The following is a 27513-nucleotide window of genomic DNA, read 5'->3' on the forward strand; positions in this document are numbered from 1 at the left end:
CCCTCCTCCTGTGGACAGAGTCCACTTCTATTAACAAACTGGCAATGTTGAAGCTCACTCATAATTTTTCCTATTCAAATTTATTAAATACTACTTTTAAGAAATGCATTATATTGACCCTTACAAGAGTGTTCACAATCTGTAATACATATTCAGTGTTGAATTCTAAATCACTTAGGCTAGAAAAAAAATACTTGGAAAATTAGAGTTTTTAATATAAAAATGTAATTTAGTCTCAATACTCATACCATTCAAAATTAATTTGTTGTCTTTACTCAATGCAAAGATTTTGTGAAGTAACTAGTTTTGCATTACATGTTACTCAGAATCCTTAGGATGCCTTTATACTACACTATTGGCACTATACTTTCTTTTGATTGCTATCCAGCTCTCTACCTGAGAATTAAAAATGTTTCTCCTAAACTGTTTAGGCAAGTGGGATTTCAGGAAGTAAATGGTAAAAAGAATGGTGTAAAATGTGAACAGTTCCAATTAAAATAGCTGTAGAATAAATGTCTAAAATGCCCCCCAAAATTCAGCAGAAAACTGTAGATTCAAATTATTGGTTTTATCTTGCCAAGTCATGCCCCACCGCTCCCTTGAAGAAGTAACTTAATTCTTCACATGCCTGCTCTCTGTGTTTTGATTTTTATATTCACAGTATTTTAAATGTTCTGTACTTTTAAAATGTTGTTTGCTGCTGTGGATCTTGCGCTGTGAGAAAGGCAAGATATTCAGCAAATAAGCATATAATGTTCTTCTGTTAGTTATATCACTTTGCCTTCTGGCAAAATGATGTTTTGTGACTGGCCATCGCCCACCACAGCAGCTAGAGTTATGAGAATGTGATAGATTTTGAGATGAAAAGTTAATCTATTCTTTGAAAAGCAAATACGGAAATCCAAACACCTTTCGGAAATGCTATCCTCTTATGAAGATACCATTAAAGTATATGTAGGAATCATTCTGCCCACTGGTTCAGAAAGTCAACCTGATTCTTACTGCCTCTTTTCTGGATTCTTAAAGTGTGATTGTACCCTGGACTGAGAACATGCAGCTTATTTTGATTCTTCAGGACCCTCTCTCTTTTTTTGGCCAAAATCTACTGTCTAGAATAAAGGAAGATAAATCACCCCTTTTGGATTATAGTTGAAAGTTACCATTAATATGTATTATTCTAGCTTGAGAGGAGAAGTAACTATTGAAAATTTATGATGAATTACCACTGTGGTTAATGATAAAAATAGCATTTTGACAGCTGGCCATGATCTCTACCCTTTCTCATTCTTCCATTAGTACAAGTGGCACATTAGCAACTTTGGGTTTTCGCTATATCCTTAGTTCAAGAAGGGTAATAAATAGATAAAGCAAGCACTAGGTAGGTAAAGATTTTCCCCTGACGATAAGTCCAGTCATGACCGACTCTGGGGGTTGGTGCTCATCTCCATTTCTAAGCCGAAAAGCCGGCGTTGTCTGTAGACACCTCCAAGGTCATGTAATAATAATAATAAAACGTTATTTATACCCCGCCACCATCTCCCCAACGGGGACTCGGGGCGGCTAACATGGGGTCGTGCCTAGAGCAATACATTATAATAAAATATAAAAACAACATATTATAGCACCATTCAAAATACAATAAATAATAATAAACAGAACATCAAGAAATCAAAAAAACAATAAAACAAGGGCAGGATTGACTGCATGGAGCGCCGTTACCTTCCCGCCGGAGCGGTACCTATTGATCTACTCACATTGGCATGTTTTCGAACTGCTAGGTTGGCAGGAGCTGGAGCTAACAGCGACCGCTCCCGCCGCTCCCGGGGTTTGAACCTGGGACCTTTCGGTCTCCAGCTCAGTGCTTTAATGCACTTCGCCAACGGGGCTCCAGAGCAAGCAAGCACATGGGAGGGCTTTACAAAGGACATGGAGATTTGAAACAACTGTAGGAGAATATGTTGGCTATTTCAACATGGAAGCAGGAAAAATTTTCTTTAGGTCACAAACTGAATTCTATTTAGTGGAGACAGAAGGAGTTGTTTTGGTAGGATTTGTTTGGGGGTGGGTTGCCATTGCCTTCCTCTAGGACTAAGAGAGTGTGACTTGCTAAAGGGGAAGTCTATGTTGCTATATATTCATTGTTGTGTGCATGATGTGGCATTGAATTTTGCCATAATCTGTAACCCGCTCTGAGTACCCTTCGGGGTGAGAAGAGCGGGGTATAAATATAGTAAATAAATAAAATAAATGTTTCATATATCTTATTTTATTTTGTAGCCATGATAGAAGTTCATAAGCCAAAAGGTCAGTAGCACTGTTTCCATTTTAAGTTATAAAATATCTTCCATTTTAAAGTATGAAGTAGGGGACCTAAGTTGTCACCAAATGTTTAATATGCGTTCTCTTCTTATGTTGTAGCCACCACAGAAGTTCATAAGCCAAAAGGTAAGTAACATTGTTTTTCAGTTTACAGATAATGAATCTATACTATATACAAGACTGCAAAGATAACATGTTGTTGATACCTCCATGTGCTTTAATAAGCCAGGTAGTAACACATGGAACATTAATGCAACATCTATGTCCAAAGGTTGAAGAAAAATGAATATATGCCCAGATCGTATTTTATTTTACTGTAGTTATTTCAACTGTTTTATGCTGTTGTGTCTGTATTACATACTTTCATATAATTTCTGACTTATAGCAAACTTATCATGGGGCAAGATTTATTCAGAGAAGGCTTGTCTTTACTTTCCTTTGAGACTGATTGTGACTTTCTTTTAATTAACCCAGTGGGGTCCCATTGGTCCAGGGGAGATTTGAACCCTGGTCTCCAGTTGGATACCATTATATATACACTTAAAAATATATTATGGATTGGGAAAATAGCATAGAGTATTTCAAATGTCTCTTACGACTCACAGAAGAAAAAAAATCTGAATTCCTGCTTCATTTGCAGCACAGACGCCCTTTTATTTTTTTCTTCTGTAGTCACACCCATGAGCATGAGTTCTTTTAAGTCATTGGTTTAATTTATGAAATTACGCATTCATGTTTTCTTAGATGCCCCAAAAGAAAAAGTGAAGCCTCCAACTCCTGCCAAAGGAAAGGGTAAGTGTTAATATTTAAAAATTTCACACATGAAAATTGGGACATATGTGACAAAGCAACATCAGAGTGAGAGCAAGAAGAATAATGTGAATAAATGCACAAGCAAAATGAAAGTGCTGCAATTTCCTTTGCCTGAGCCTACTGGGAAGGACAAGATTCAATCACTGTCTCTTATCACTTTATTGATTGATTAATCTTTTTATTAATTTGCTTTCCTTAGATATTCCAAAAGAAAAAGTGAAGCCTCCAGCTCCTGCCAAAGTAAAGGGTAAGTGTTACTAGTAGAAGTACATGTTCTCTGCAGTTCACAATAATGTAGGGAGATGTGTGGTAATGAAATATGTATTTCTATTACATGTTATTTTAGGAATGGGCTAAGGTGAGGAAAAAGTGGGAAAGAAATCAGGATAGTTAGTGGAGGGTAGCAAGTGTGTGAGGAAATAGGTTAATACAGGGAGAAGAAGCAGTGATTAGACCAATTTGGCTTTTACACCATGGAAGTGGTAAAGATGTAGTAAAGTTTCACATGTAATGATCACTTTCAAGTTATCCCCCATACAGTTGCATTATTCTTTCTTTCCTGGGTGCCCCACCCTCTCCAACATTTCAAAGATGAAAACTAGGACATGAGTGACCAAACAACATCAGAGTATGAGCAAAAGTATTAATGTGAAAGAACACACAAGCAAGGCAAAATGTGGCAGTTTGCTTTTGCCTGATCTCTTTGAGAAGAGCAGGATTCTATCCCCTCCTCTTCTCATCAATTTAATTAATTTAATCAATTTAATTAATTAAACTATGTATTCATATGCTTTTCTAGATGTACCAAAAGAAAAAGTGAAGCCTCCAGCTCCTACCAAAGAAAAGGGTAAGTGTTACTAAGTGTTTGTTACGAGTCAGACGCCAGCCAATATAAACAATTCAATTTATTGCAAAAACAACACAAAAGAGCCTAAGAAACAACCAAAAGGAGGCTCAAAACACTTTCTCTTCAGTGTGAGGTAACAATGTCCAAAAAGAACTCAAAAGACCCAAACTTGGGATATAATCTGGATTATCCTGGGAAGTAATCCAGATTAAAACAAATTTAGTTGAAAAGACTAGAAACTCACTCCACCTGCTGTTTGGAGCTAAACAAACACATGAAAGCTACCAGCAGTAACCCACAGTGACCAACAGCCATACAATGCCCCAAAATGTTGCTAAAGCAAAACCACGTTGTAAAGGAGAAGTCACAGCTGCCACGTCCAGTCCGCGTCATTAGGGAGAAGTCACAGGCGTCGAGTTCCAGTCCAAGTCGTCAGGGAGAAGTCACAGGCACTGAATTCCAGTCCAGGTCGTCAGGAAGAAGTCACAGTCACCGAATTCCAGTCCAAGGTAAACACAAAGAGCCAAAGCGACGGAGGCAAGCCGGCAGCTAATGCATAAAACCAACACAAGACAATCCTGCGCAAACCCACACAATGCCAGCCCCCGTTGCCACTAAAAACCCGGGTTAACACTTACGTCCCAAAGCAGTCTTTCAAACACGTCTTCTGAAACAGAGATCCCGAAAAGCGCCCAACAAAACACCTTGCCGACTGCAAAGTTACATTAGCAACAAACTTACTTTTATCTACAAGTCCTCCTCTGAACTTGAGCCAGCCAACGCCCCATCCACAGCTGGTTGCTGCAAATCCTCATCAGAGCTGGAGTCACCCAATGCCCCACCTCCAGCTGCAGCCCTTCTACGATCTCTCTAGCCAGACCACCTTATATCCAAACCCATAACTCCCCAGGATCCATCTGTATCTTCTCCATGCCATCCCTCAAATGTACCACTGCTTGTGGGCTCCTCAAGAATCTCCCGTATCTCCTGAACCTTAGTCCAATCCATCACCTCACTCCCAGAGTCTGACATACCATCCTCCTGACTCCCAGTCCCACAATCCCCTTCAAAACCCTCAAAGGTATCATCATCAGAGGGCACCATAAGTATTTCCCGGATTCTCTTCCTTTGTTGCTCCTCATCAGAATCTTGCTCACGAGCAGTTTTCCTGCCTCTTCTAATACAACTAGTAGGATCTCTACTTGAAGACTCCATCACAACAGTGTTACTATGTTCATTTTTTCCCATGGGGAAAATTTTATTTTACAATGTTTAAAAATGTTTTAGAAACTTTGGGTGACGCAAAGTTAACCACTTCTGTTATGCATTGAAAAGCAGGGGGAAATCTTAAGTTATGGTAGCTGGCAGTATTGTCTGCCCAGGACTGCCTCTCCCATCAGGTGATCTTTATGGACACCCCAACCATAATGCCTAGCTCTGACAATTCCTCCAAACCTGGCAATTCAAGCTTGGAGAGTAAAAATAATATTTGATGCAACCAGAGTTGTTTTCTATAAAGGTTGAATACCAATGGTGAAGACAGCAGGGAGATGACGTGAGGCAGAACTGAAGGAGAGGAACATAGTTAGGAGTGCTAAGGAAAGAAAGTGGAAGGATTCAAGAAGGGCAATGGAGGGAAGCAAGTGAATGAAGGAATAGGGTGAGGCAGGGAGGAGCATCAGGGTGATGGCAGCTACTCTTGCTTCAGCTGATCGTAATACATACCAATGTGGCATTTTACACCATGGAAGTAGTAAATATGCAGTACAGTTTCACTTGCAGTGATCACTTTCAATTTAGGGTTCTTCTACACAGGCCCAAATGCTGAGAGAGGAACTAGGAGTTTATGTCCCAGTTCCTCTCAGGATTGAAGCCACAAAGCTGGCCCAAACCCTGTGCTTTTGAAGGAAGGGTAGATTCATCTAGTCAGCCCACCCCCTTGCCCCCTAAACTTATTGGAGGGGCCTGGCTGCATGCTCAGGCCAACGAATAAATATTTTGACATGTCAAAATGATGCGTTGGGAGATTTGGAGAGGGGAGGGGGTGGCAATGGGGATTGATCCCTGGCATTATGGAACACAGTCATGAGAGTCAATCCTCACAGGCACAGCACCTCAACAGTAAGGTCTGGATCTATTGAGGTGTTTTATTTATCAAAGTTAACTGGAAAATCTCAGTTTATTAATCCGGATTAATTTGAGCTCTTGTTTTGATTCCTCAGGTTAACCCATGATGGGTTATGGGTTTGGGGCTTGTGTAGAAGAACCCTTAGCCCCCTTACAGCCACATTCTCCATTGTTCTTTCTTTCCTGGGTGTCCCATCCTCTCCAACATTTCACAGGTGAAACCTGGGACCAAACAACATCAGAGTGTCAGCCAAGGTATTAATGTGAAAAAACAAACAAGCTAGGTAAGATGTAGCAGTTTGGGTTGTTATTCATTTTCCGGGCTGTATGGCTATGTTCTGGAAGCATTCTCTCCTGACATTTTACCCACATCTATGGCAGGCATCCTCAGAGATGGATCCTCAGAAGTAACTCACAACCACTGAGGATGCCTGCCATAGATGTGGGTGAAACGTCAGGAGAGAATGCTTCTGGAACATGGCCATACAGCCCGAAAAATGCACAACAACCCAGTGATTCCAGCCATGAAAGCCTTCGGCAACACATTGTAGCAGTTTCCTTTTGCCTGATCCCATTGGGAAGGACAGGATTCTGTGCCCTCCTCTTCTCATTGATTTAATTAATTGGACTTAATTATGCACTATTATACTTTCCCAGATGTGCCAAAAGAAAAATTGAAGCCTCCGGCTCCTACCAAAGGAAAGGGTAAGTGTTAATAGTAAAAGTGCACTCTCCTTTTCTGATCACCTTTGTTTCATGAGGGAAAAATTAATAACAATAAAATTGGATTGCTTAATTTTAATTTTTTTTAGAAACTTTGGATGATGGAGAGTTAACCACTACTCTTATTATGTATTGAAAAGCAGGGGAAATCTTAAATTATGGTAGCTGTCCAGGGCTGCCTCTCCCATCAGGAAGGGTGATTTGTAAGGACACCCTAACCACAATGCCTGGCCATGACAGTCCCTCCAAGCCTGGGAATTCAAGATTGGAAAGTAAAAATTATGCTTGATGTAATTAATTTTGCTCTTCACAAGGTTGGTGACAATGGTGAGGACAGCAGGGAAGTGATGTTAGCCAGGACTGAAGAAGGGAAACATAGTGAGGAGGGCCAGGGAAAGGAAGTGGGAGTATTCAAGAAGGGCAATGCAAGGAAGCAAGTGAGTGAAGGAATAAGGTGAGGCAGGGAGGAACAGCAGTGATGGACTCATGGTACCTACACTTGCCTGAGATAGTAAGAGTCCTTTATGACTTTTGTTCCATTGAAACAATAAACATGCCGTACAATTTCACATGTAGTGTTCACGTCCAGCTTAGTCCCCATGCAGCTGCATTTCTCATTGTCCTTTCACCCCTGGGTGTCTAATCTCCTCCAATATTTCACAGATGAAAAATGGCATACATATGGAGTGAGAGCAAGATGGCAAAAGGCAACCTAGGCGAGAATGCAACTGTTTGTTTTTGGCCAAAACTATTGAAAAGGGCAAGATCGTATCGCTTCCTCACATCTCCTCTTTTTTATTATTTAATGGTTTACTTTATGCATTAATATGCTTTCCTAGATGCACCAAAAGAAAAAGTGAAGCCTCCAGTTCCTGCCAAAGAAAAGGGTAAGTATTCGTAGTAAAGGGGCATTTCCTTTTCAATTCACATTTTTCCAGCATGCGTGCATGTGGTGGTAATAATGATACATTTATTTGTGTTATCAGTGTTATTTTAGGAAATAAAAATATTTTAGTAACTTTTCTCAGTATGAAGAGTTAACCACTTCAGTTATTATGCAGTGAAAAGTGGGTAAAATATTACATAGTGGTAGTTGGCCATATTATCAGTGCAGCACTGCCTCCTCCATTAAGAGGTGTGATCTCCAAGAACAGCCTGTCCACAATCCCAGTTCACAATCCCTCCTATTCTCACTTGGACAACTCTGTACAGAGCAGCAATGATGCTTTATGCAGTCAGCCTTACTCCCCACAAAGGTTGGGTAGCAATTGAGAGGATGGCAGGGAGGTGAGGCAAGACAGGACTGAATGAGGGGAATGTGGTGGGGAGGGCAGGAAAAGAGAAAAAAGAATTCAAGAAAGGCAGTGGAGGGAAGCAACTGAGTCAGGAAATAGGGAGACAGGGACAGCAATAGTGATGAACTGATAGCAGCTACTCTTCTCTTAAGTAGTAGAAACACTTAAGCCACTTATAGCATGCAAGCAGTAAACATTTAGTTTCACATTTAGTGGTCACCACTGACTTAGCCTCCATACAGACCCACTTCCTATTGGGTTGTTGTATGTATTCCAGGCTGTATGGCCATGTTCCAGAAGTATTCTCTCCTGACGTTTCGCCCACATCTATGGCAGGCATCCTTAGAGGTTGTGAGGCATACATACAACAACCCTGTGATCCTGGCCATGAAAGCCTTCGACAACCCACTTCCTATTGTTCTTTCATCCCTGTCTCATCTCCTCCAACATTTCACAGAGGAAAAATGAGGCATGTGTGGCCATGCAGCTTTAGAGTGTGAGCAAATTATGTATTAATCTGCTTTTCTAGATATGCCAAAAGAAAAAGCAAAGCCCCCAGCTCCCACCAAAGAAAAGGGTAAGTTTTACTAGTAAAGGGCATGTTCTTTTCCATTCTTATTTTTGTGGAGGGGTGAAGGTGCTGGTAACAATGATAAATTTATTTGTTATTTTAGGAAATTAGAAAAGTTTTAGAAACTTTTCTCAATAGGGAGAGCTAACCACTCCAGTTATTATGCAGTGAAAAGCAGTAAAAATATTATGTTGTGTAGCTGGGCATGTTGTTACTGCAGGGCTGTCTCTGCCATTAGGAGAGGTGATCTCTAAGGGCACTCTGTCCACAATGCCAACTCACAATATCTGCAGTTCTTATTTGGACAGCTCTATGTCCAAGTGAGAATTGCAGGGACTATAGACCAGAATTTCACAGATGAAAAATGGGGCATGTATGACAAAGTAAGTGTGTGCAAGATGGCAAATGTTATTAATGAAAAAGAACACACAAATGAAGTGGAATGGCAGCAATTTGTTTTTGCCTGAGCCTGTTAGGAAAGGCAAGATTATATTCTCTTCTGACATCTCATCTTTGGTTTAATTAATTACATTATGCATTAATACACTTTCCTAGCTGCACCAAAAGAAAAAGTTAAGCCTTCAGCTCCTATCAAAGAAAAGGGTAAGTGTTAATAGTAAAAGTGCATATCCTTTTCACATCACTTTTTCTCATGAGGAACAATAAATTTGTTTGCTTTACCAGAGTCATCTTCTTTTCCATTCACATTTTTCCAGAGGGTTAGTAGTGCTGGTAATAATGATGCATGCATTTGTTTTATCAGTGTTATTTTAGGAAATAAGAAATCAGTGGCCTACTCCGGCATGACCCTCATGTAGAACCACTTTCCATTGTTCCTTCATTCCTGGGATTCTCCACCATTTCACACATGAAAACAAGGACACATGTGGCCAAGTGACATCAAAGTGAGAGCAACAATGGCAAAGGTTATTAATGAAGAAGAACATACATATTGGGCTAGACTGTAGCAGTTTACTTTTGTCTGACACTATTTGCAAGGTCAAGATTTTTCTTCTGCATGCATCGCCTCTCTTCTGCAACTTAATTAATTAAATCATGCCTTCATGTACTTTTCTAGATGCTCCAAAAGAAAAAGTGAAGCCTCCAGCTCCTGCCAAAGCAAAGGGTAACTGTTACTAGAAAAAAATAGCATGTCCCTTTCAATGATATTTGTTTTTTTCCAGTGTTACTTTAGGATTTAAAAACATGTTTCAGAAACTTAGGTACAGTGTTCCCTCACAATTTCGCGGTTCACTTTTCATGGATTTGCTGTTTTGCGGTTTTTCAATAGGCTCTAAAAGAATATTATAAATCATAAAAAATTACAATTTACAGCCTAAGGAAGGGAGGAAGAAGAAGCCAAAGGGAGAGAAAAGTAGCCCAAGGGGCAATGGGAGGAGAAGGAGGCGATTTATCAACACACAATTGGTTGATAAAGAATTAAAATAGTGTATAACTACTAAAATAATGTATAAATATTAAAATAAATATAGTGTCCCTACTTCACGGATTTTCACTTATAGCGTGTGGTCCTGGAACGTAACCCCAGTGGATAAGTGAGGAAACACAGTACATAGGGAAAGTTAGCCACTTCAGTTATTATGTACTGAAAATCATGGGAAATCTTGAGTTATGCTAGTAGGTTAGGCCAAAAAAAGTCAAATCCCTTGTATATCGGATCCAATTCATTTGTTTTGTCACTTTTGAACCAAGTTTTGAAGCGGGTTATCCCTCCATGTGTATCCCGCGATATCGAACCGGGATAGCCAATTTTTTAATGCCGTCGTATGTTTTTCGGTACTTAAGCCAATAAGCCATGCATTTTTAAAGCATCCAAACTTGGTTTGAGGGAGGTGCAGGCTAGCCTGGGCTTGCTTTGCCTCCCTGTGGCCAATCGCAGAAGGGAGGGAGTCTCGTTTGCAAAGTGCATTGGTGGCTGCCTGTGGTTGCTATTCAGGAGAGAAATCCCCTTTCCCCGTCCTGGAGTGGTTGCTTTCTATGGGCCTCTTAAACTGGGTTGCAAGAGGAGGGAGTCTTGTTTGCTCGCTCTGCAGGATCTCCCTTGCCAAACCACTTGCTCTTCCCCTTCACAGCCCTCCCTCCTGCTTTTGCCAGAAGCTTTAAGTGAGGAAAGGGGGAAAAGGAGGGGGATCAATCCCAATCCACAATCCAGATCACTTCACTTTGGTTTTGTGCTGGCAAAACCCCAAACTAGAACTCGCCACCCAGGTTGGTGTGTGACTGACTTTCCACTTCAGGGGGAGAAGAAAATTGGAAATGGGCAGGGAAAGCTAATACATATATAATATTAATAGTATCATTCTGGGAAGGGAAAAGGTTGCATTTTAAATCTATGTTTTAGTAGTTTTCCTTTTAAAATTTGCTCTATATTTTTGTGTATGTGACATGTGTAAGCCCCACTCCTGAGTGCGTTCCCTCCCCTCCTGGTTAGAAGCAGGCTAAACCCCATTGAAAGAAATCCAGTCCTAGATTCTTCTTATCCCAGATTATCTGGCAGTGTGGACATATAATCCATTTCAAAGCAGGCAATCTGGGATCAGATCCTGGGATAGATGAGCAGTGTTGAAGATCTACACTGCCCTATATCCCAGGATCTGATTCCAGATTATCTGATTTAAACTGGATTATATGAGTCCCCACTGCCATATAATCTGGGATAAGAAGAAAAGGAAGGAGGAGGAGGGGGAAAAGAAGAACTTTCCCTTGGCTTCCCTTTCTCTCTCCCTCTTTTGCACAAAGGTTCTCCAGAAGGAGAAAGAAGAGGAGGAGGAGGATAATATATGTCCCCACTGCTATATAATCTGGGATAAGATCCTGGGATATAGGGATAGGGCCTCAGGAGAATCTATACTGCCCTAATTCCCAGGATCTGATCCCACATTATTTTTTTATCCCAGATTATCCGGCAGTGTGGACTCATATAATCCAGTTCAGAGCAGATAATCTGGGATCAGATCTTGGTATATAACAGCAGTGTGGAAGGGGACTCAAGTGAATCTACACTGCCCTAATTCACAGGATCTGATCCCAGATTATCTGATTATATTGGATTATATGAGTCCCCACTGCCATTTAATCTGGGATAAGAAGAAAAGTGATTGATCTGGACCAAGCTTGGCACACAGACCCAATATGGCCAGCTGTGAATCCTGGGGGAGTTTTGGGAGGGTTGACCCAAGACTTTTGGGAATTGTAGTTCACCTACATCCTTAATACATTTTCTCATGGGAGCATTCATAAAAAACAAATGACTGAGGTTTTAAGCGGCCCCTTTTTGGGACAGCGTGGTGTAGTGTAGTGGTTTGAGCATTGGACGATTATTGTGGCTTCATTCCTCACTCAGCCATGGAAACCCACTGGGTGATCTTGGGCAAGTCACACACTCTCAGCCCCAGAAAACCCAATGAAACAGTTTCAAACCAGGAACAGATTTCCTTATTCAGATGTTGATGGTCATCTGTCAGGAGTGATTTGATTGTGTATTATGATTTATGTTCCTGGGTGATAAATGTCATTTCCTAATTGGTTCTGTCATAGAAACATGGCAAAATTTTATGACACTGCCTGAACTTTGTCTTTGCGCAAGGGACATGGTGCTATAATAGCACATTGTGGTTTCCTGGGACACTGTCCACCAATTTAACAACATTTCATCCACAAAAACAAAGTTTCTGTAGTAGAACAATGACTTTCAAAGTAAAGACAACCCAATGAAACTGGAAATAAGACTTTCAAATCAGGAACAGATTTCTGCAATTATTAAAAAATGGTTTATTATAAAAGCTATGAAAATTCACCAAAAATCAGAGGATAATGGAAACGTTCTGAATTTTGGTAAGCTACCAGGGTTAAATGTGTTCTACCACTGTACCAAGTTTGAAGAGGATATCTGAAGGCGGGAGAGTCTGGAAAGTTCCCCCAGTGCTGTTTTTGACCACTACGCATGCGTGTCCACCATTAACGAATTAACTTAGAATATTCTGAAAATTCGTTAAGTTTCAAAACTTTTTGGGCCAAATTTCAGAAGTAGTTTCAGAAACGAAGTGCCAGCGCCCCCTACTTAAGAAACGAGTATTGAACCAATTTTTTCCTGGATCGCACATGCCTAGTAGCTAGCTGTATAGAGGTAGCTAGCTGAATAGAGGGAGAGGTGATCTCCAAGGACAACCTGCCCTTGACAGTACCGCCAAGCCTGGCAATTCACATTTGGTCAGCTCTGCAAAGAACAGCAAAGACAACTTATTCAGACAGCCTTGCTCTCCACAGATTTTGTTAGTAGTGATGTGGATGGCAGGGAGGTGAGGTAAGGCAGGACCAAAGGAGAGAGATATGGTGGCGGGGGCTGGAGAAGTAAAGGAAAGAATTCCAGAAAGGCAGAGGAGAGAGGCAAATGGGTAATATAAGAGAGTGAAAAGCAATGGAAGCAATGAACATGTTGTACAGTTTCACATGTAGTGGTCACCACCAACTTGACCCCATACAGCTGTGCCTCCTATTATTTCATCTCTTAGTGCCCTATCCCCTTCAGCATTTCACAGATGAAAACTGGGACACAAGAGACCAGGTGACATCTGAATTTGCACAGAATACCCCAAAAGAACTTCTGCTTTGGTTGCAGACACAGACATCCTTTTATTTTCTTCCCCTTTTGCAGTTGCACCCATGAGTGTGAAATCCTTTAAGTCATTGATTTAATTTATTAAATTACACATTCATATGTTTTCCTAGATACCCCAAAAGAAAAAGTGAAGCCTCCAGCTCCTGCCAAAGAAAAAGGTAAGTGTTAATATTAAAAGATTTCACACATGAAAACTGGGACATATGAGACGAAGCAACATCAGAGTGAGAGCAAGAATGTTAATGCTATTATTGTGAATGAATGCACAAGCAAAGTGAAACGGCTGCATTTTCCTTTTGTCCGAGTCTGTTGGAAAGGACAATATTCTATCCCCCTGCCCTCCTCCTTGATTTGAATAATTAAATTACATATTCATGTGTTTTCCTAGATGTCCCAAAAGAAAAAGTGAAGCCTCCAGTTCCTGGCAAAGAAAAAGTGTTAGCTGTGCTTCCTATTCTTTCATCTCTTAGTGCCCTATCCCCTTCAGCATTTCACACATGAAAACTGGGACATTTGTGGCAAAGCAACATCAGAGTGAGAGCAAGAAAGTTAATGTTATTAATGTGAATGAATGCACAAGCAAAGTGGAATATAGATAGAAATAAAATTGAGCAGGTCCCATGCTTCAAATATCTGGGGATAGTCCTCCATTCCTCCAGCAGCAGAAAAGCCCATGGAGACCATGTGGCTGAGGTTGCTCGAAGGAGCTCGTCTACTATACTAAGATATCTCAGGTCAAGAGGGGGACACTACATACCTGTGACACTCAAGCTATTTGATGCCAAACCAGTTGCACAACTTCTTTACGGTGCCCAGTTAGGCCCCTTTTCTGACTGCACCCCATTGGAGAGTGTACAATCCAGATTCTTAAGATCAGCCCTCCAGGTACCAAGGTGTGTCTCCAATGTCACCCTATGTCTGGAGACTGGCTTCCTGAGAATTGAGGCCAGGGTGTGGTTGGTTATACTGGACTATTGGCTTAGACTATCCCTTGCACCCCTTGGCCTTGCACTTCTTACTATGTCGGATGACTTTCAGTCCAGATGGGAAAAAGCAATAGCAGCCAAAATTTCATCATTGGGCTTCTCTCCAGGACTACTAACCAGTTTGGGCTACAACCAAGCCAAATGTCTGATTAAGCAACAAATAATGAACATTGAGCACAATTTAATCTTAGCCAGTGCCCCATCCTTTTTTATCAGTGGAGTCAGTAGGTTGTGTACCTCTCCTATGAAATATCTTACAACGCTAGAGGTTTCCAGCCATCGAAGGACCTTCACTCTGGCACGTTGCCAGGTCCTTCCATCTGCTGTATTGGAAGGTCATTACCGGAAGACCCCATACACCGAGAGACTGTGCCCCATGACTCAGGACACATAGAGACAACGGAACATGTGCTTCTTCAGTGCCTGTTCTATACAGATATTCGGTCCCACCTCATTACGCCATGGCTATACAAACACCCAGGACACTCTCCACAGTTTTACATCTCCCTGCTGTTTTCAGATACGACCTCAGCTATAACTTATAATGTTGCCAAGTTCTGCACAGCAGCAATTAAAATATGGCATTTGATGACTAATAGCACAAGCTAGTACAAGTCAAGATTTCATACTAGCAGGAAATTGGGATTATAGTCTTTTAATTATAGTATGATGTTGCTCCCATCCCTGTTTGACTGGACTTCCCTTCCCTTCCCTTCGCCACATGAGCACCACAAGTCCCTCCCTTCAGACTCCCCTTCTTTTAATTCCACTAATTGTGTTGGATTTTGATATAATCCTGTATATGGCTTTGACTTAGATTCTTGTCTTAATTGTCTTGATGCCCTGGCAATGCACTTATTTTAAAGTTTTAAGGTTTCAAAGTTTTGAAGTTTTAAAATTTTTAAATTTCCTGATTCTTAGACCTGATGTGTTTGTGTGGGACTGTATCCCTCTTCTTATGAGCTGGTTATTGACCGTAATAAAGTGAACTTGAACTTGAACACAAGCAAAGTGAGACTGCTGCAATTTCCTTTTGCCAGAGTCTGTTGTAAATGACATTATTATATTCTCCCATCACTTTCTTGATTTGATTAATTAAAATATACATTAATATGCTCTCCTAGATGCCCCAAAAGAAAGAGTGAAGCTTCCAGCTCCTGCCAAAGAAGTTTTCTGTGCCAAAATTTTCTACAGATAGGTCAAGCTGATTTAGGCTTAAAATGACATGCTTTGCAAGCTCTTCAATATTTGACTGCTGCAACAGCCGATTGTTTTAACTATGGAGCTGTTTCCATAGGACTACAATTCAAAAGTGGTGGGCACTGGAACTAATTAACTTAACCGTGTCTTCTCTTTCAATTTAATTTTGGTACATCCTAATTCAGCACAAGTACATATTGTATGGAGTCGCCAAAACAGATCCTTTATTATTATTATTACTTGCATTCCATTTTCCCCCAATAATGAGATTCAAGGAAACTTAGAAATTAAACCCAGTACAGAATAAAAACTATATAATCATAAATTGGTGAAATAAAGCTTCGAAACCACAAAATCCCTAACATAATATTTTCCCTTTACAACACTGGGACAAGGAAGGAGCGTAGAAGTGGCCACAAGCTACTCTCCCCATATATATATATGAACTGAATATGTATAATAAATAATACACAAGTGAAAATAAATGCAAATATTGATGAAAGAAAACCAACACAATGCACAGAATTATTTTCTTGTATGTATATCTACTTTAAAGTTTCCTTCAAACACAAGGTATTTTCATTGATATATATTGTAATGCACTCTAGTTTTTTTCCTAATAAAGTATATATCTTCTAGAAAAAGAAATTTTGCAGGTGATAAAATTATCATTTTAATTATCTTCATGTCCTTTAGCTGATTGATTTGTTTTCTAGGCATGCGGACAAAAATGAAGCACCGCTTGCATGTTGATTAAACGTGCCAATTAGCATTTTGAAAAAGCAATCTTTCAACTGAAATGAGTAAATTCTCTAGGCACAGATTTTCCATAAATCTTGTGACTGTGTCCTTTTTCTCAGTATTTCTTAAAATAAAACAAAAACAAAAACCATAAACTCTGTGAGATTTAAGTGAGCAATAGGGCAACACGTGGCCATCAAGACATTTTTGACTGCTGCTCCCATGAATACTGCTGCCAACAGTGGAGACAATGAAAATTGCAGACCACAAAAAAAGGCGAGCCCTTTGAGTACATGCTGTATGAAACAAGGAAATCAGAGGAAGGGGAATAGGACCCTTTCACACTAAATAAAGCATTATTAGCTGAGTAATCATTCATTATATTCCACACAGGCTTTATCCACGTTAACCTTCTTATAAGCATATATCCAGGAAATAGCCTGATTTATAAGAGGCTATAACCCTAGGAAAGATTTTAGCACCAGTTTTACTTTTCAGCTGAGGAGGAATTACTTTTTTCAATCTCTAAAGTTGAAAATTATATTCCATTCCACTGCTACAGGTGTGGTTTTTTTCCCTTACTTGCATGTGTAGCTTTTCTTTTAAATGATGACTTGTAAATCTGGATGTAAGACAACCTGTCCTGAAGTTGCATATTTGTAAGTTAAGAAAATTGGATTTTTCAGAGGCCACAAAACCAAAGGAAGAACATCCTCCCATTCCCCAGAAGCAGAAAGGTAAATATCATTTTATATTGTACATTAGTCAAAATGTCAGATTAGAAATATTTGCTTTAGTTCCCTGAAAATAAAGTATTTGCTTCACTTACACTTAAATTAGATACTTGCTTTCCAGAAAATGTGAGCATTGAATAGATGATAATAGAGAGGGAGCAAGGATTTGTCTTCTTATAAATCTGTCCTAACAATGCTTTTGTTATTACAAAATAACGTAAATAAAGTTCTCCCAAGCCACTCTCAGAATAACACTGGTTAAAGGCGATCTGAAAGGATCTGTAAGATTTACAAGGATTGTACTCACATTTTTCTTAAGCACAGATTAAAATCCATGTATGACTTTCTGTATGCAATGTGATGAAATTGTGTCACTCCAAGGTTAAGGGCAGGAAAAAAGGAAAAAATATCAATGGGCTGGAACTTTGTGCATCTCTGTTTTCACTACACAGACCTCATGTGTGAACCTAATAGTCATGTGTACGAATATCAGTTTGTCCAACATGTTATCAAGAGAAGGGAGGAGTGGAGAAGTCACAGACAGTCTCTCGAGGTTTAGTGCCCACATGTGTTTTACAGGGTTTTCTCTTCACTGCTTGAACAAAAACTCCAGATAGCCTTTGCTCATCCATTTTTTTATGTTGGAATTTATATAATGTGAATGCGATATTTTATTTTCCAGAGCAAATGGGATATTTTGATGCTGATATTTTATTTTCCAGAGCAAATGGGATATTGTGATGCTGAATGCGTGTGACAGGACATTGACATTTTGTCAGAAAAACAGAACCCGATGTGTAAATTGGCTGCAAGCATCCATGTGCAGTTCTTTGCTTTATTAGGCAAAAAAAAATTTTAAGAAACAAAAACTGACATGTCACATAGATCTCACAAAATAAGATCTAAAAAAATCACTGTAAAATAAGAATTCTGCTGCCTATACATCTTCAGCACCTTGTGGAAATAAATAATAAATAAATGTGATAATAAAGTCAAATTTCCCCATATTCAAAATGACTATATCCACTTAAGAAAATATGTCATTAGTAAACATTGCCATTTTGATGTTTCCTGATTTGTGTTACATCCATCTATTCATAATGATTCCGTTGAGCATAATTCATATGATATGTACATGATCACAAGACTTGTCCCTTGGTTACTTTCCATTTCTCTATGGACTGTAACAGTTTAATTTGTTGTATAATTCAGTGTTGCATATGAAAATAGAATTAATAAAGGGCCAAAGATACACGTATTTACAAATTGCCACTAGTTATTGTGACAGGTACTGAGGATATTTCACCCTGTCACGATAAAGTGGCTGCGGCCCTCTTAAATGCGGAAAATGGAAACTGGGAGGACAGCTTTGTTGCTGCTGGGATGGTTTCTTCTGCTGATGCCAACAAACTCCATGTTCTTTCATAGTGATAGGTTTTTCCACTTCCTGACCCAAATAGTGACGTTGAGGAAAGCACATTTCTTTTATTTTGTTCTGTCGCCAAGCTAACCTCAGCCACTGATTTCCGAATGTTGGATAGACACCAAAAGCACTTGCTAGCTCTGTGACTATTTTCTAGAGACTGACAGAGTTTTGAGGGAGGATTGCAACTCTCAAATGAGCATTTAAAAAATGTCCTTGTCAGGGCATAGCTGTACCAACACAGCAAACTCATCCATTGCACTTTGGGAAAATGGAAAGCCACTGATGGAAGGGGATATTGGATATCTCATTATGCAAGCATATGCAAGCATATGCAAGCAGGTATGTAAAGTGTACAAATTAAATTGGCATAATGCTCCAACAAGATTTTGGAAAATAATCGAATAAATTGGCTTCCCTGCGCCTTTGAAAAATCTATGTTGATGAGTTGCAGGGTTCAGGTTCCAGTTATGCTCCTGTTGAAGGCCCAGTGAAATTATTATACTATTTATTTATTTACTGTTCTTTTACCCCGCCTTTCTCAACCCCGGAGGGGATTCAAGGTGGCTTGAAAACATGGCAACAATTCAATGCTTTTAAAAACGTAGTACAAAAACAACCATTTAAAAGTAAAACATTAAAATACAATTAAAACCATTAACATTTGACTCTGAGCAACAGAGTAAATCACGTGACCCATAGGCATAATCCGGGCCATTCCATTGGTCTGTTCATATCTATTACTGCACCAGATTTCCGAAGGCTTGGTCAAAGAGCCATGTCTTCACTTTTTATGGAAGATCAGGAGGGAGGGGGCTGATCTAATTTCCCTGCGGAGGAAGTTCCATAGCCGTGGGGCCACCACCAAGAAGGCCATGTCTCTCATCCCCGCCAATCACTCCTGTGAAGAAGGCGGGACTGAGAGCAGGGCCTCCCCAGATGATCTTAGACTCTGAGATGGTTCATAGAGGGAGTCAATGGGTGAACATAGCATTGAACAAAATATACATAATAATCACAGGATGTCTCAAACCTACACCTGCTGATACAAGCTAGCTGGCATTACCCCCTGATGTGTGGCAGAAAGTTGCTGCTGACTGTGAGAGGAATAAGGTTGAACACTGTGAAAGCCATCCACAGCATGGCTATCAGCCTCCTCCCAGTAGACTCAAATCAAGTGTCATGAGAACCACTACTCCTCTTGATGTTCTCCCAGCCACAGTGAGGGTATCTCTCGGAGCAGCTAAGCCAGGAAATCTTAGTTGGATGAGAATGGAAACTTGTAAGTCCCTAAACAAACTCAGAAGTGGATTGGGCAGATCAAAAGACAATCTGGAAAAATGGCATTACCTAAAAGAGTCCTCCACCTTGTGTGACTGTGGAGCAGAACAGACAGCTCTGCATCTGCATGCTTGTCTGCAGTGTCCTGCCTCATGTACAGAGGAAGAATTGTTTGAGGCTACAGACAATACGGTGGCTTTTGCCCGTTTCTGGTCAAAAGATATTTAGCTGCTTGTCTTTTATACTAATTTATGCAATGCTTTCGATACTAAATAAATAAATGAGTGAATCATCTGCACTGTTATAATTCAACTTCCAGGCTTCTTATTCCCAACCATAGTTATGTTTTAATAGGCAACTTTGGGGGTGGTTTCCCTATGTCATGTAATTTCTGTATCTATTTATTTTTAGAAAAGCACTAGAAAGTGAGTAACATGCACAATGAAGGGCCATCATGTGCTTCCAGACTCTTAAGGAATTTCTCATCTATATTTTTTCACAAATGCTATCTTTTTACAAAGGATAAAAAGATAGCATTTCTTTTGAGGTTGGATTGATCTTTTTGAAATGTAAAAAGTTTTGTATTAGATTTTTTCCAATGGAAAGTCTTTTGTCATGGAAAGTTCTGTGCTATTGAGGTAGTCAGCATTTCTTTTCTTTTCCTTCCTTCCTTTTTTCTTTTACTGACCAAGGGCAACGGGATTTCAGTTCACTGTGAAATCAAAGCACAGTGTTTATATCCTGCAAATGTTCTTTCTTGCTCAGCTGTAAAGTATAACGGTTTCTTTCAAACTGGTAGTGTGTCACCCCAAATGTATTATGCTTCTCAACTTCACACATTTTAAATAGCACTGTCTGGTTTCTCCTTCACCATTCTGCAGGTACTAAGCACACTTGGCAGCCTTTTCTGATTATGTGTTCTTATTTAAATACTCACTTGACCTGAAGCAAAGCCAAAAATAATGGTCTTGTGTTGAGAAACGCAATGAAAACAAGAAGAAATGGATGGTGACAGCACTCTGAAAAAACGCTGTGTACAGTATATATCATTCAGAGGAGGTAGCTGACCGAGACCAAAATCCTATACCTGACTGCTCAGAGCTAGTCTCATTTCTTTGGCTGAAGTTTATTCCCAGGTATAGGATTTCATTCATTCATTCAAATACCAGTGGTCTGTGGCACAAAACCCATCCTAACACTTCATTATCACCGGGAGATTTTGTGTGTGTGTGTGTGTCAGGAGCAACCAGAGTTGCTTCTGGAGTGAGAGAATTGGCCATCTGCAAGGACTTTGCCCAGGGGATGCCCAGATGTTTTTGATGTTTTACCATCCTTGTGGGAGGCTTCTCTCATGTCCCCGCATGGAGCTGGAGCTGATAGAGGGAGCTCATCCGCACTCTCCCCGGGTGGGATTCGAACCTGGCAGCTTTCAGGTCAGCAACCCAACCTTCAAGTCACGAGGCTTTTATCCCCTTGGCCACCAGAGGCTCCATCACCGGAAGATGTGGCAGCTACAGAAGGCAGAACATGAACTCACATTTCAATGCCTGTACCTTAAAGGAGAAAGCATATTCCTCACAAACTTGAAAACTTTGATATTTGGAAAACTAACAAAGTATAAGTTATATGTTGTATGCAATCAATCTCAAAACCTGATGCCCATCTAAAGCAAGTACCAAAACTCTAAGTAACTCAGATTTTAGAAAAATCTATATTTAGAATATGTAACCTCTTTAAATAAATTATTGCAATACTGAAGGGCAAAATTTCAATTTGAAAATGTCACCAGAACTCAATTATTCATATTTTATTAAAATACAGTGATCTTTTACTGTTATCTCTAATGGGAGCTTGGTACTGCCTGAATCTATATTGTTTAAGATAACAAACAGTATGTTAACCAACTTGGGGCTACTATATGCAATGTATTGCCATTTTCAAACATAATACTTTTGCTTAATTATTAACTAGTGTGACATTTTAACGCAATATAGCATTTCACAATGCACAAATTAAGCTAGCAAATCTTCCTGCTGTTATTTTCCAAGTAGCAAAATACTTTTGCAAACAAAAGTTTCCCAACAAAATTCTAATACAACTGTAGTCACTCTAAGAGGCAAAAAACCTGTATAAACTTTATTTTAACTAAATACTATTGTTATTGTAAACATAGCTTTTCAAAAAGACAGTACAATATTCCTCTAATTTTCTCAGTAGTTTACTGCCATTTTTCAAAATATGTTTGGTTCCATTGAATATTTTCATTCTTCTGCATTGGTGAAATCATAGCACTGGGGTTTTGTGTGGCTTCTGGGCTATATCAACATGTTCTAGCAGCATTTTATCCTGATGTTTCTCCTGCATCTGTGGCTAGCATCTTCATAAAATCTTAATTTTGCATTTAAACTTGGAAACCATCTCCAAGATACCACATTATGTTCAAATTTAGATTTGTCACTTTGAGCATTAATTTTTTCATGGTTTGCTGTGAGTTTTTTCATGGTTTGCTGTGAGCTATGGTGAGTTTCATAGATCTCCATTTACCCACTTTTGGAACAAGTAGGAAACTGTTTGCTTCTCTTAGCCCAGTCATCAGGAAATGCACAGTAATGTTTTTTTTTCCCTTCCTTGGTATAAAAGTGATTCTCAACCTTTATTTTTGCAGATGTTTTGATTTTTTAATAATTCCCAACTATTGGTTATATTGACTGGAGCTTCTGAAGTCCTAAACATATACAAGACATTTAAGAACCATAAAGGCAATTAGATACTAAGAGATATGGTGGAGTTACCAGTTGGCCTTTTAAATACTCCAGAAAATAATTATTTCCCTCTTGTCTAGGAGTCCTATGCTTTTGGAGCTGTACATTTCAAAATGTAGATCAACTGCTTCTTATGATATTTACTATTATTTTAGCACATAAAGTGATTAAAGAAACCAAAGATACTTCTCATCGTGTAGCCACAGGTAGGGTCTTCTATCATCACTTCCTTTTGTGTGTGTAGAATCCCAGACAAATTTGATCATACTTCTCCATGTTGGAATGTGTTTGCTGCTAGTACATAGGTATGCAAGTGATACATTTTTCAGTCTGATTATTTGATTGGCAAGTCACTGGGTGCTATTACTGTATGCTACTACATCAATTAGGAGCCCCCGTGGCACAATGGCTTAAAGCCTTGTGCTGGCAGGACTGCTGACCTGAAGGTTGGGTTGCTGACCTGAAGGTTACCAGTTTGAATCCAACCCGGGGAGAGCGCAATGAGCTCCCTCTGTCAGCTCCAGCTCCATGCAGGGACATGAGAGAAGCTTACCAGAAGGATGGTAAAACATCAAAAACATCTGGGCATCACCTGGGCAATGTCCGTGAAGATGGCCAATTCTCTCACACCAGAAGCGACTTGCAGTTTCTCAAGTTGCTCCTGACATGAAAATAAAAATACATCAATGTGGATGTTTTGGATGTACAGTGATCCCTCACTTATCCACGGGGGTTAGGTTCCAGGACCACTCACAATAAGTGAAAATCCGCAAAGTAGGGATGCTATATATTTATACATTATTTTAGTAGTTATAGACTATTTTAAGTATCAACCAATTGTGTGTTGATAAATCACCTTCTTCCCCTCCCACTGCTGCTTGGGCTCCTTTTCTCTCCCTTCGGCTTCTCCTTCCTCCCTTCCTTAGACTGTAAATTGTAATTTTTTATGATTTATAATAACCTTTTAGATTTGTGAAACAGCAAATCCACAAAAAGCGAACCACAAAGTAGTGAGGGAACACTGTAGTGGCAACTGATAGTTTCTATATCAGGTCCTGCAAATCCATTTTGGTTTTTAGTCTGAATGTAAAAAATGTAAAAAGTGCAGAATCTATTTTAGGGATAGGATTTAACATCTTGGATAGTTTTTTTTTAAGATTGAACAAAAATTTGTAACTGATTCATGATGCCATGTTATGGACAACACTAGCAGCCCTCAATTTTATGGTATACTAGTAAGCTTTGGGACCCAGCAGTGCCCGGGTCATTTGGGAATGGTATTATTTGTCTTTCAATGTTATGTATTCTGTTTGGAGTGGGTGAACTACAATTCCCAGGATCGTGGGTCTATCCTCCCCAAATCCCAGCAGTATGAAAGGTTGGCCATTTTGGGCCTGTGTACCAAGTGTGGTCCAGATCTGTCGTTGGCAGGTCATCGCCTGGCCACAGTGCTCTGTGGATGGGGGTGAACGACTACAACTCCCAGAGTCCTGGGGCAATTGCTCCAAAACATCTGTCAGTATCCAGAGCAGGCAATGTTCAGTCTATGTGCCAAGTTTGGTCCAGGTCGGTCATTGGCTGGGTTTAGTGGTGTTTGGATGCAGGTGAACTACAACTCCCAAAATCAAGGCCCATTCCCACAAACACCTGCAGTATGTTCAGTTGGTCATGTGGTCCCGGTCGATTGCCGGTGGGGGTCACTGTTTCTCTGGATGTAGGTGAACTATAACTCCCTTTCCCCCAAACTTGTCCAATATGTTCTGTTAGTTATGGATGTCCTGTGTGCCAAGTTTGGTCCTGGTCCATCATCGGAGAGGTTCAGAGTGCTCATTCATTGCAGGTGAACTATAAATCCCAGTACCTACTACTCCCAAATGTCCATGCCAATTCCCCTTAAAACCTAGTAGTATTCAAATCTGGGCATATCGGGTATGCATGGCAAGTTTGGTCCAGACCTATCATTGTCTGGGTTTATAGCATTTTGTGTGTAGGTGAACTACAACTCCTCTACATTCCCCAGTAGGAGTCACAGTGCTCTGACTTGATGCGGGGTGAACTACAACTTCCACCATGTGGCGTCAATCCCCCAAACTCCTCCAGTAAGTTTAGTTCCTGCTCAGTTCTGCTCTGTTTGTTATGCAGAGAGATTTGAAAGGGAAGTGTAGTAGGCGGGGTCATGCAAATTCCACACCAATGGAGAACCCTGGGATGCCTGCCTGTGGTGGAGGAAAAGGCAAAATCTAGGAGGAAATGGTCCCCAAATGAAAGCATTCCTTGGGTGGTGGGCTGTACTGTTTGGGGAGGACATTGGCAGGGTTTGGGCTACATAGCCTGTTTGTGGAGGCTGGAGGCTGTCTGTGTGAGCGGACACGTGTGCCACATACGGGTTTTTGCTTTTATTATGGATTTAGATTTAGATTAGATTTAGATTATCCTGGCATTTACCAAGAATCATAGAATTGGGGGGGGGGGGAACCACAAGAGCCATCCAGTCAACCCCTGACATACAGGGACACACAGTCAAAGCATTCCTGACAGATGGGCATCCAGTGGCTGTTTCAAAAATTCCAGAGAATGAAACTCCATCAAACTATGAGGCAGTATATTCCACTGCTGAACAGCTCTTATCATCAGGAATTTTTTCCTAATGTTTCAATTGAATTTCTTTTGTTGTAATTTGAATGTGTCCTACAACCTCTCAGACAGGCAAAATTGCCTGTTCGATGACACTTCAACTTTACTTAAGGCACAGAGCCTGCTGGCTCCCATCACACGACATCGATCTACTTCCAGCAGGGCTCCATGCCTCAAGTAAAGTGGAAATGTCACAGGAGGCAGCAGCAGCAACACAGGAAGCTTCCCATGTTGCATAGGAAACAATGAGGGGAAGCTGGATGGCGATGTTTCTCCATGTAGGATGAGGTGAGGGGGAAGGTGGGCAATGAGGGGAAATGGGTTCCCCACGCCCCACACCAGGCCCCACCTTCATGTGATGAGATTTCTGGTCTCTAGAGCAGCAGAAAATAAGCTTGCTCCCTCCTCAACATGGCATCCCTTTCTTGAATTCAAAAATGCCATTGATTGTAAGATACACTCTAATTTCAGTACCACCAACAAAAAAGCTTTATTTATATATACAAAAAAGCACCTGTAATGCTAAGATACACCCCATTTTAGGGATGTTTATATGGGGAAAGTGTATCTTAGAATTGAAGAAATATAGTATTTAAACAAGATCATCATGTTACCTCTTAACTTTCTCTTCTCCAAGCTAAACGGCTTCTAAAGCATTCCTCATAGGACATGGTTTCCAGACTTTTTACAGTTTGTTCAAGTTTGTCTATATTCTTCTTGAATTGTCATATTTAGAATTGGACACAGTATTTCAGATGAAGTCTGACGAAGCAGAATAGAGTGGTATTATTACTTCCCTCATTCTGGGCATTATACCCCTATTTATGTAACCTAATCACAGTGGATTTTTAACTACTGGATCACATTGTAGTTGCAGCCGTTGTGTCCCATAAAGTCTCCTAGATCCCTTTCACATGTTCAGCTTGTAACCTTTGAAGTCTCCAAGATCCCTTTCACATGAAGCATTTATGAAATAATACAAGTTGCCTACCAGTTTATGGCAACCCCATGAACTTCATGGGGCATTCCTAGGCAAAGAATACTCATAAGCAGTTTTGCTAGTTTTTGCTAGAAATAAAGCCTACAGTATTCACCAGCAGTTTCCCACCCAAGTATTAACCAAGGCTGGCAGTGCTTAATTTTCAAAATGAGATCGGATCTGGTGCTTTTTTGATATTTACGTGAACAATAAACCAGGAGGGACATTTATTCCAAGAGGTTGCTGCAGGGCAGATGCAGCAAAGCTGTGGGAGCTCCTACTTTGGCACCATACAGGCATATGATATGCTCAGGATAGTCTGTGTGTGTTCTTGTCAATTTCAATTTTTTTTGCTGCCATTCCTGATATCTGCCTGCACAATTTGTGATCCATCAACTAGAACAACAACCCATCTGCCACAAATGGAAGGTCTTTAGAGGCTTTAATAAAGGGTCTGTTTTTGCTGTGTGCCTGAGCTTGTAAACACAGCGTGTGAGTGGCTGGGCATTTGTTTCTATCTGCTTGTCTTTCTGCCTACAAGCTACATGTTATAGTTGTCGATAATCTCTGTTTAGCATTGTGAGTCATATTATACAAGATAGTACTATTTGATGGTAGAGGGGATAGGCTGCTGGTTTTAGAAATCATAATAAATTGGTGGGAATCATAGTAAAAATGAAAAATGTAAAGTGGTTAAAAGTATTTTGCAATAAAATAAGTCCTTTTTTTAAAAAAAAAAAAAGCCATACAATAAACAAACCAAATATTTCCTCTAAACAACATATACCAGTTCAACTTGCCATATTTTGGATTTGAACCAGGTAAAAAGAATTAACAATTATTCCATAACATAACAAGGCTGTTTTTTTCATAGTGTGCACACAGTCATCCATAATTACACACTTCTATGTCTGTTGTCTTTCCCTCCTTCTCTTCCTTTGTATTCATACTCACATGCACATGAACACAGAAATGGAAATCACTTAACATTGATATGCTTCCATCCCTCAGAAAACATTCCTTGTGTTCAGCAATATCATTTTATGGTTCACTTGTCTCAAAGATGTTTGTTGCAAAAGCCTATCTGGGGCCATTAAAATCTCTGCATAATTAATATTGTTATGTCACTCTTTTTCATAATTCTTCCAAATGTTAAAGGAATCATGTTTATTTGGAAGAATTATGAAAAAGAGTGACTACTGGCCGCGAGACAAGAGATCAATGAAAACATCAAACACCAATGTATTGGCATAAAACCAATTATGCGTGCTTCTTTTCAAAGTGCACAATTGTTGTTGCTGTTTTTACCTTGGGCAGCTCTCTGTGATGTGACAAAATAATATGACAATGTTGTAAGTTACAAAAGAAGCAATCCTTTGTGTATGCTTCATTGATTACAACAAGGCAGGCACAGTAGCATGGATTTCAGTGATTTTCAT

General features: G+C 39.9%; 1 protein-coding gene across 12 annotated transcripts in view; it reads left to right on the forward strand.

The window, feature by feature from the left end:
* The window catches only part of trdn (triadin), a 303322-nt gene that overhangs the window by 239210 nt on the left and 36599 nt on the right, over positions 1-27513 (forward strand). For 11 of the 12 annotated variants that reach the window (XM_062979180.1, XM_062979204.1, XM_062979213.1 and 8 more), the window contains 12 exons: positions 2278-2304; positions 2419-2445; positions 3064-3111; positions 3332-3379; positions 3932-3979; positions 6764-6811; positions 7669-7716; positions 8654-8701; positions 9251-9298; positions 9774-9821; positions 13445-13492; positions 16948-16998. In XM_062979180.1, the coding sequence (XP_062835250.1) occupies positions 2278-2304; positions 2419-2445; positions 3064-3111; positions 3332-3379; positions 3932-3979; positions 6764-6811; positions 7669-7716; positions 8654-8701; positions 9251-9298; positions 9774-9821; positions 13445-13492; positions 16948-16998 (537 nt within the window). The remainder of the gene's footprint in view (positions 1-2277; positions 2305-2418; positions 2446-3063; positions 3112-3331; positions 3380-3931; positions 3980-6763; positions 6812-7668; positions 7717-8653; positions 8702-9250; positions 9299-9773; positions 9822-13444; positions 13493-16947; positions 16999-27513) is intronic. The other variant, XM_062979220.1, reaches the window with a different exon arrangement.

This window comes from Anolis carolinensis, chromosome 1, assembly GCF_035594765.1.
Source record: "Anolis carolinensis isolate JA03-04 chromosome 1, rAnoCar3.1.pri, whole genome shotgun sequence".
Lineage (NCBI taxonomy): Eukaryota > Metazoa > Chordata > Lepidosauria > Squamata > Dactyloidae > Anolis > Anolis carolinensis.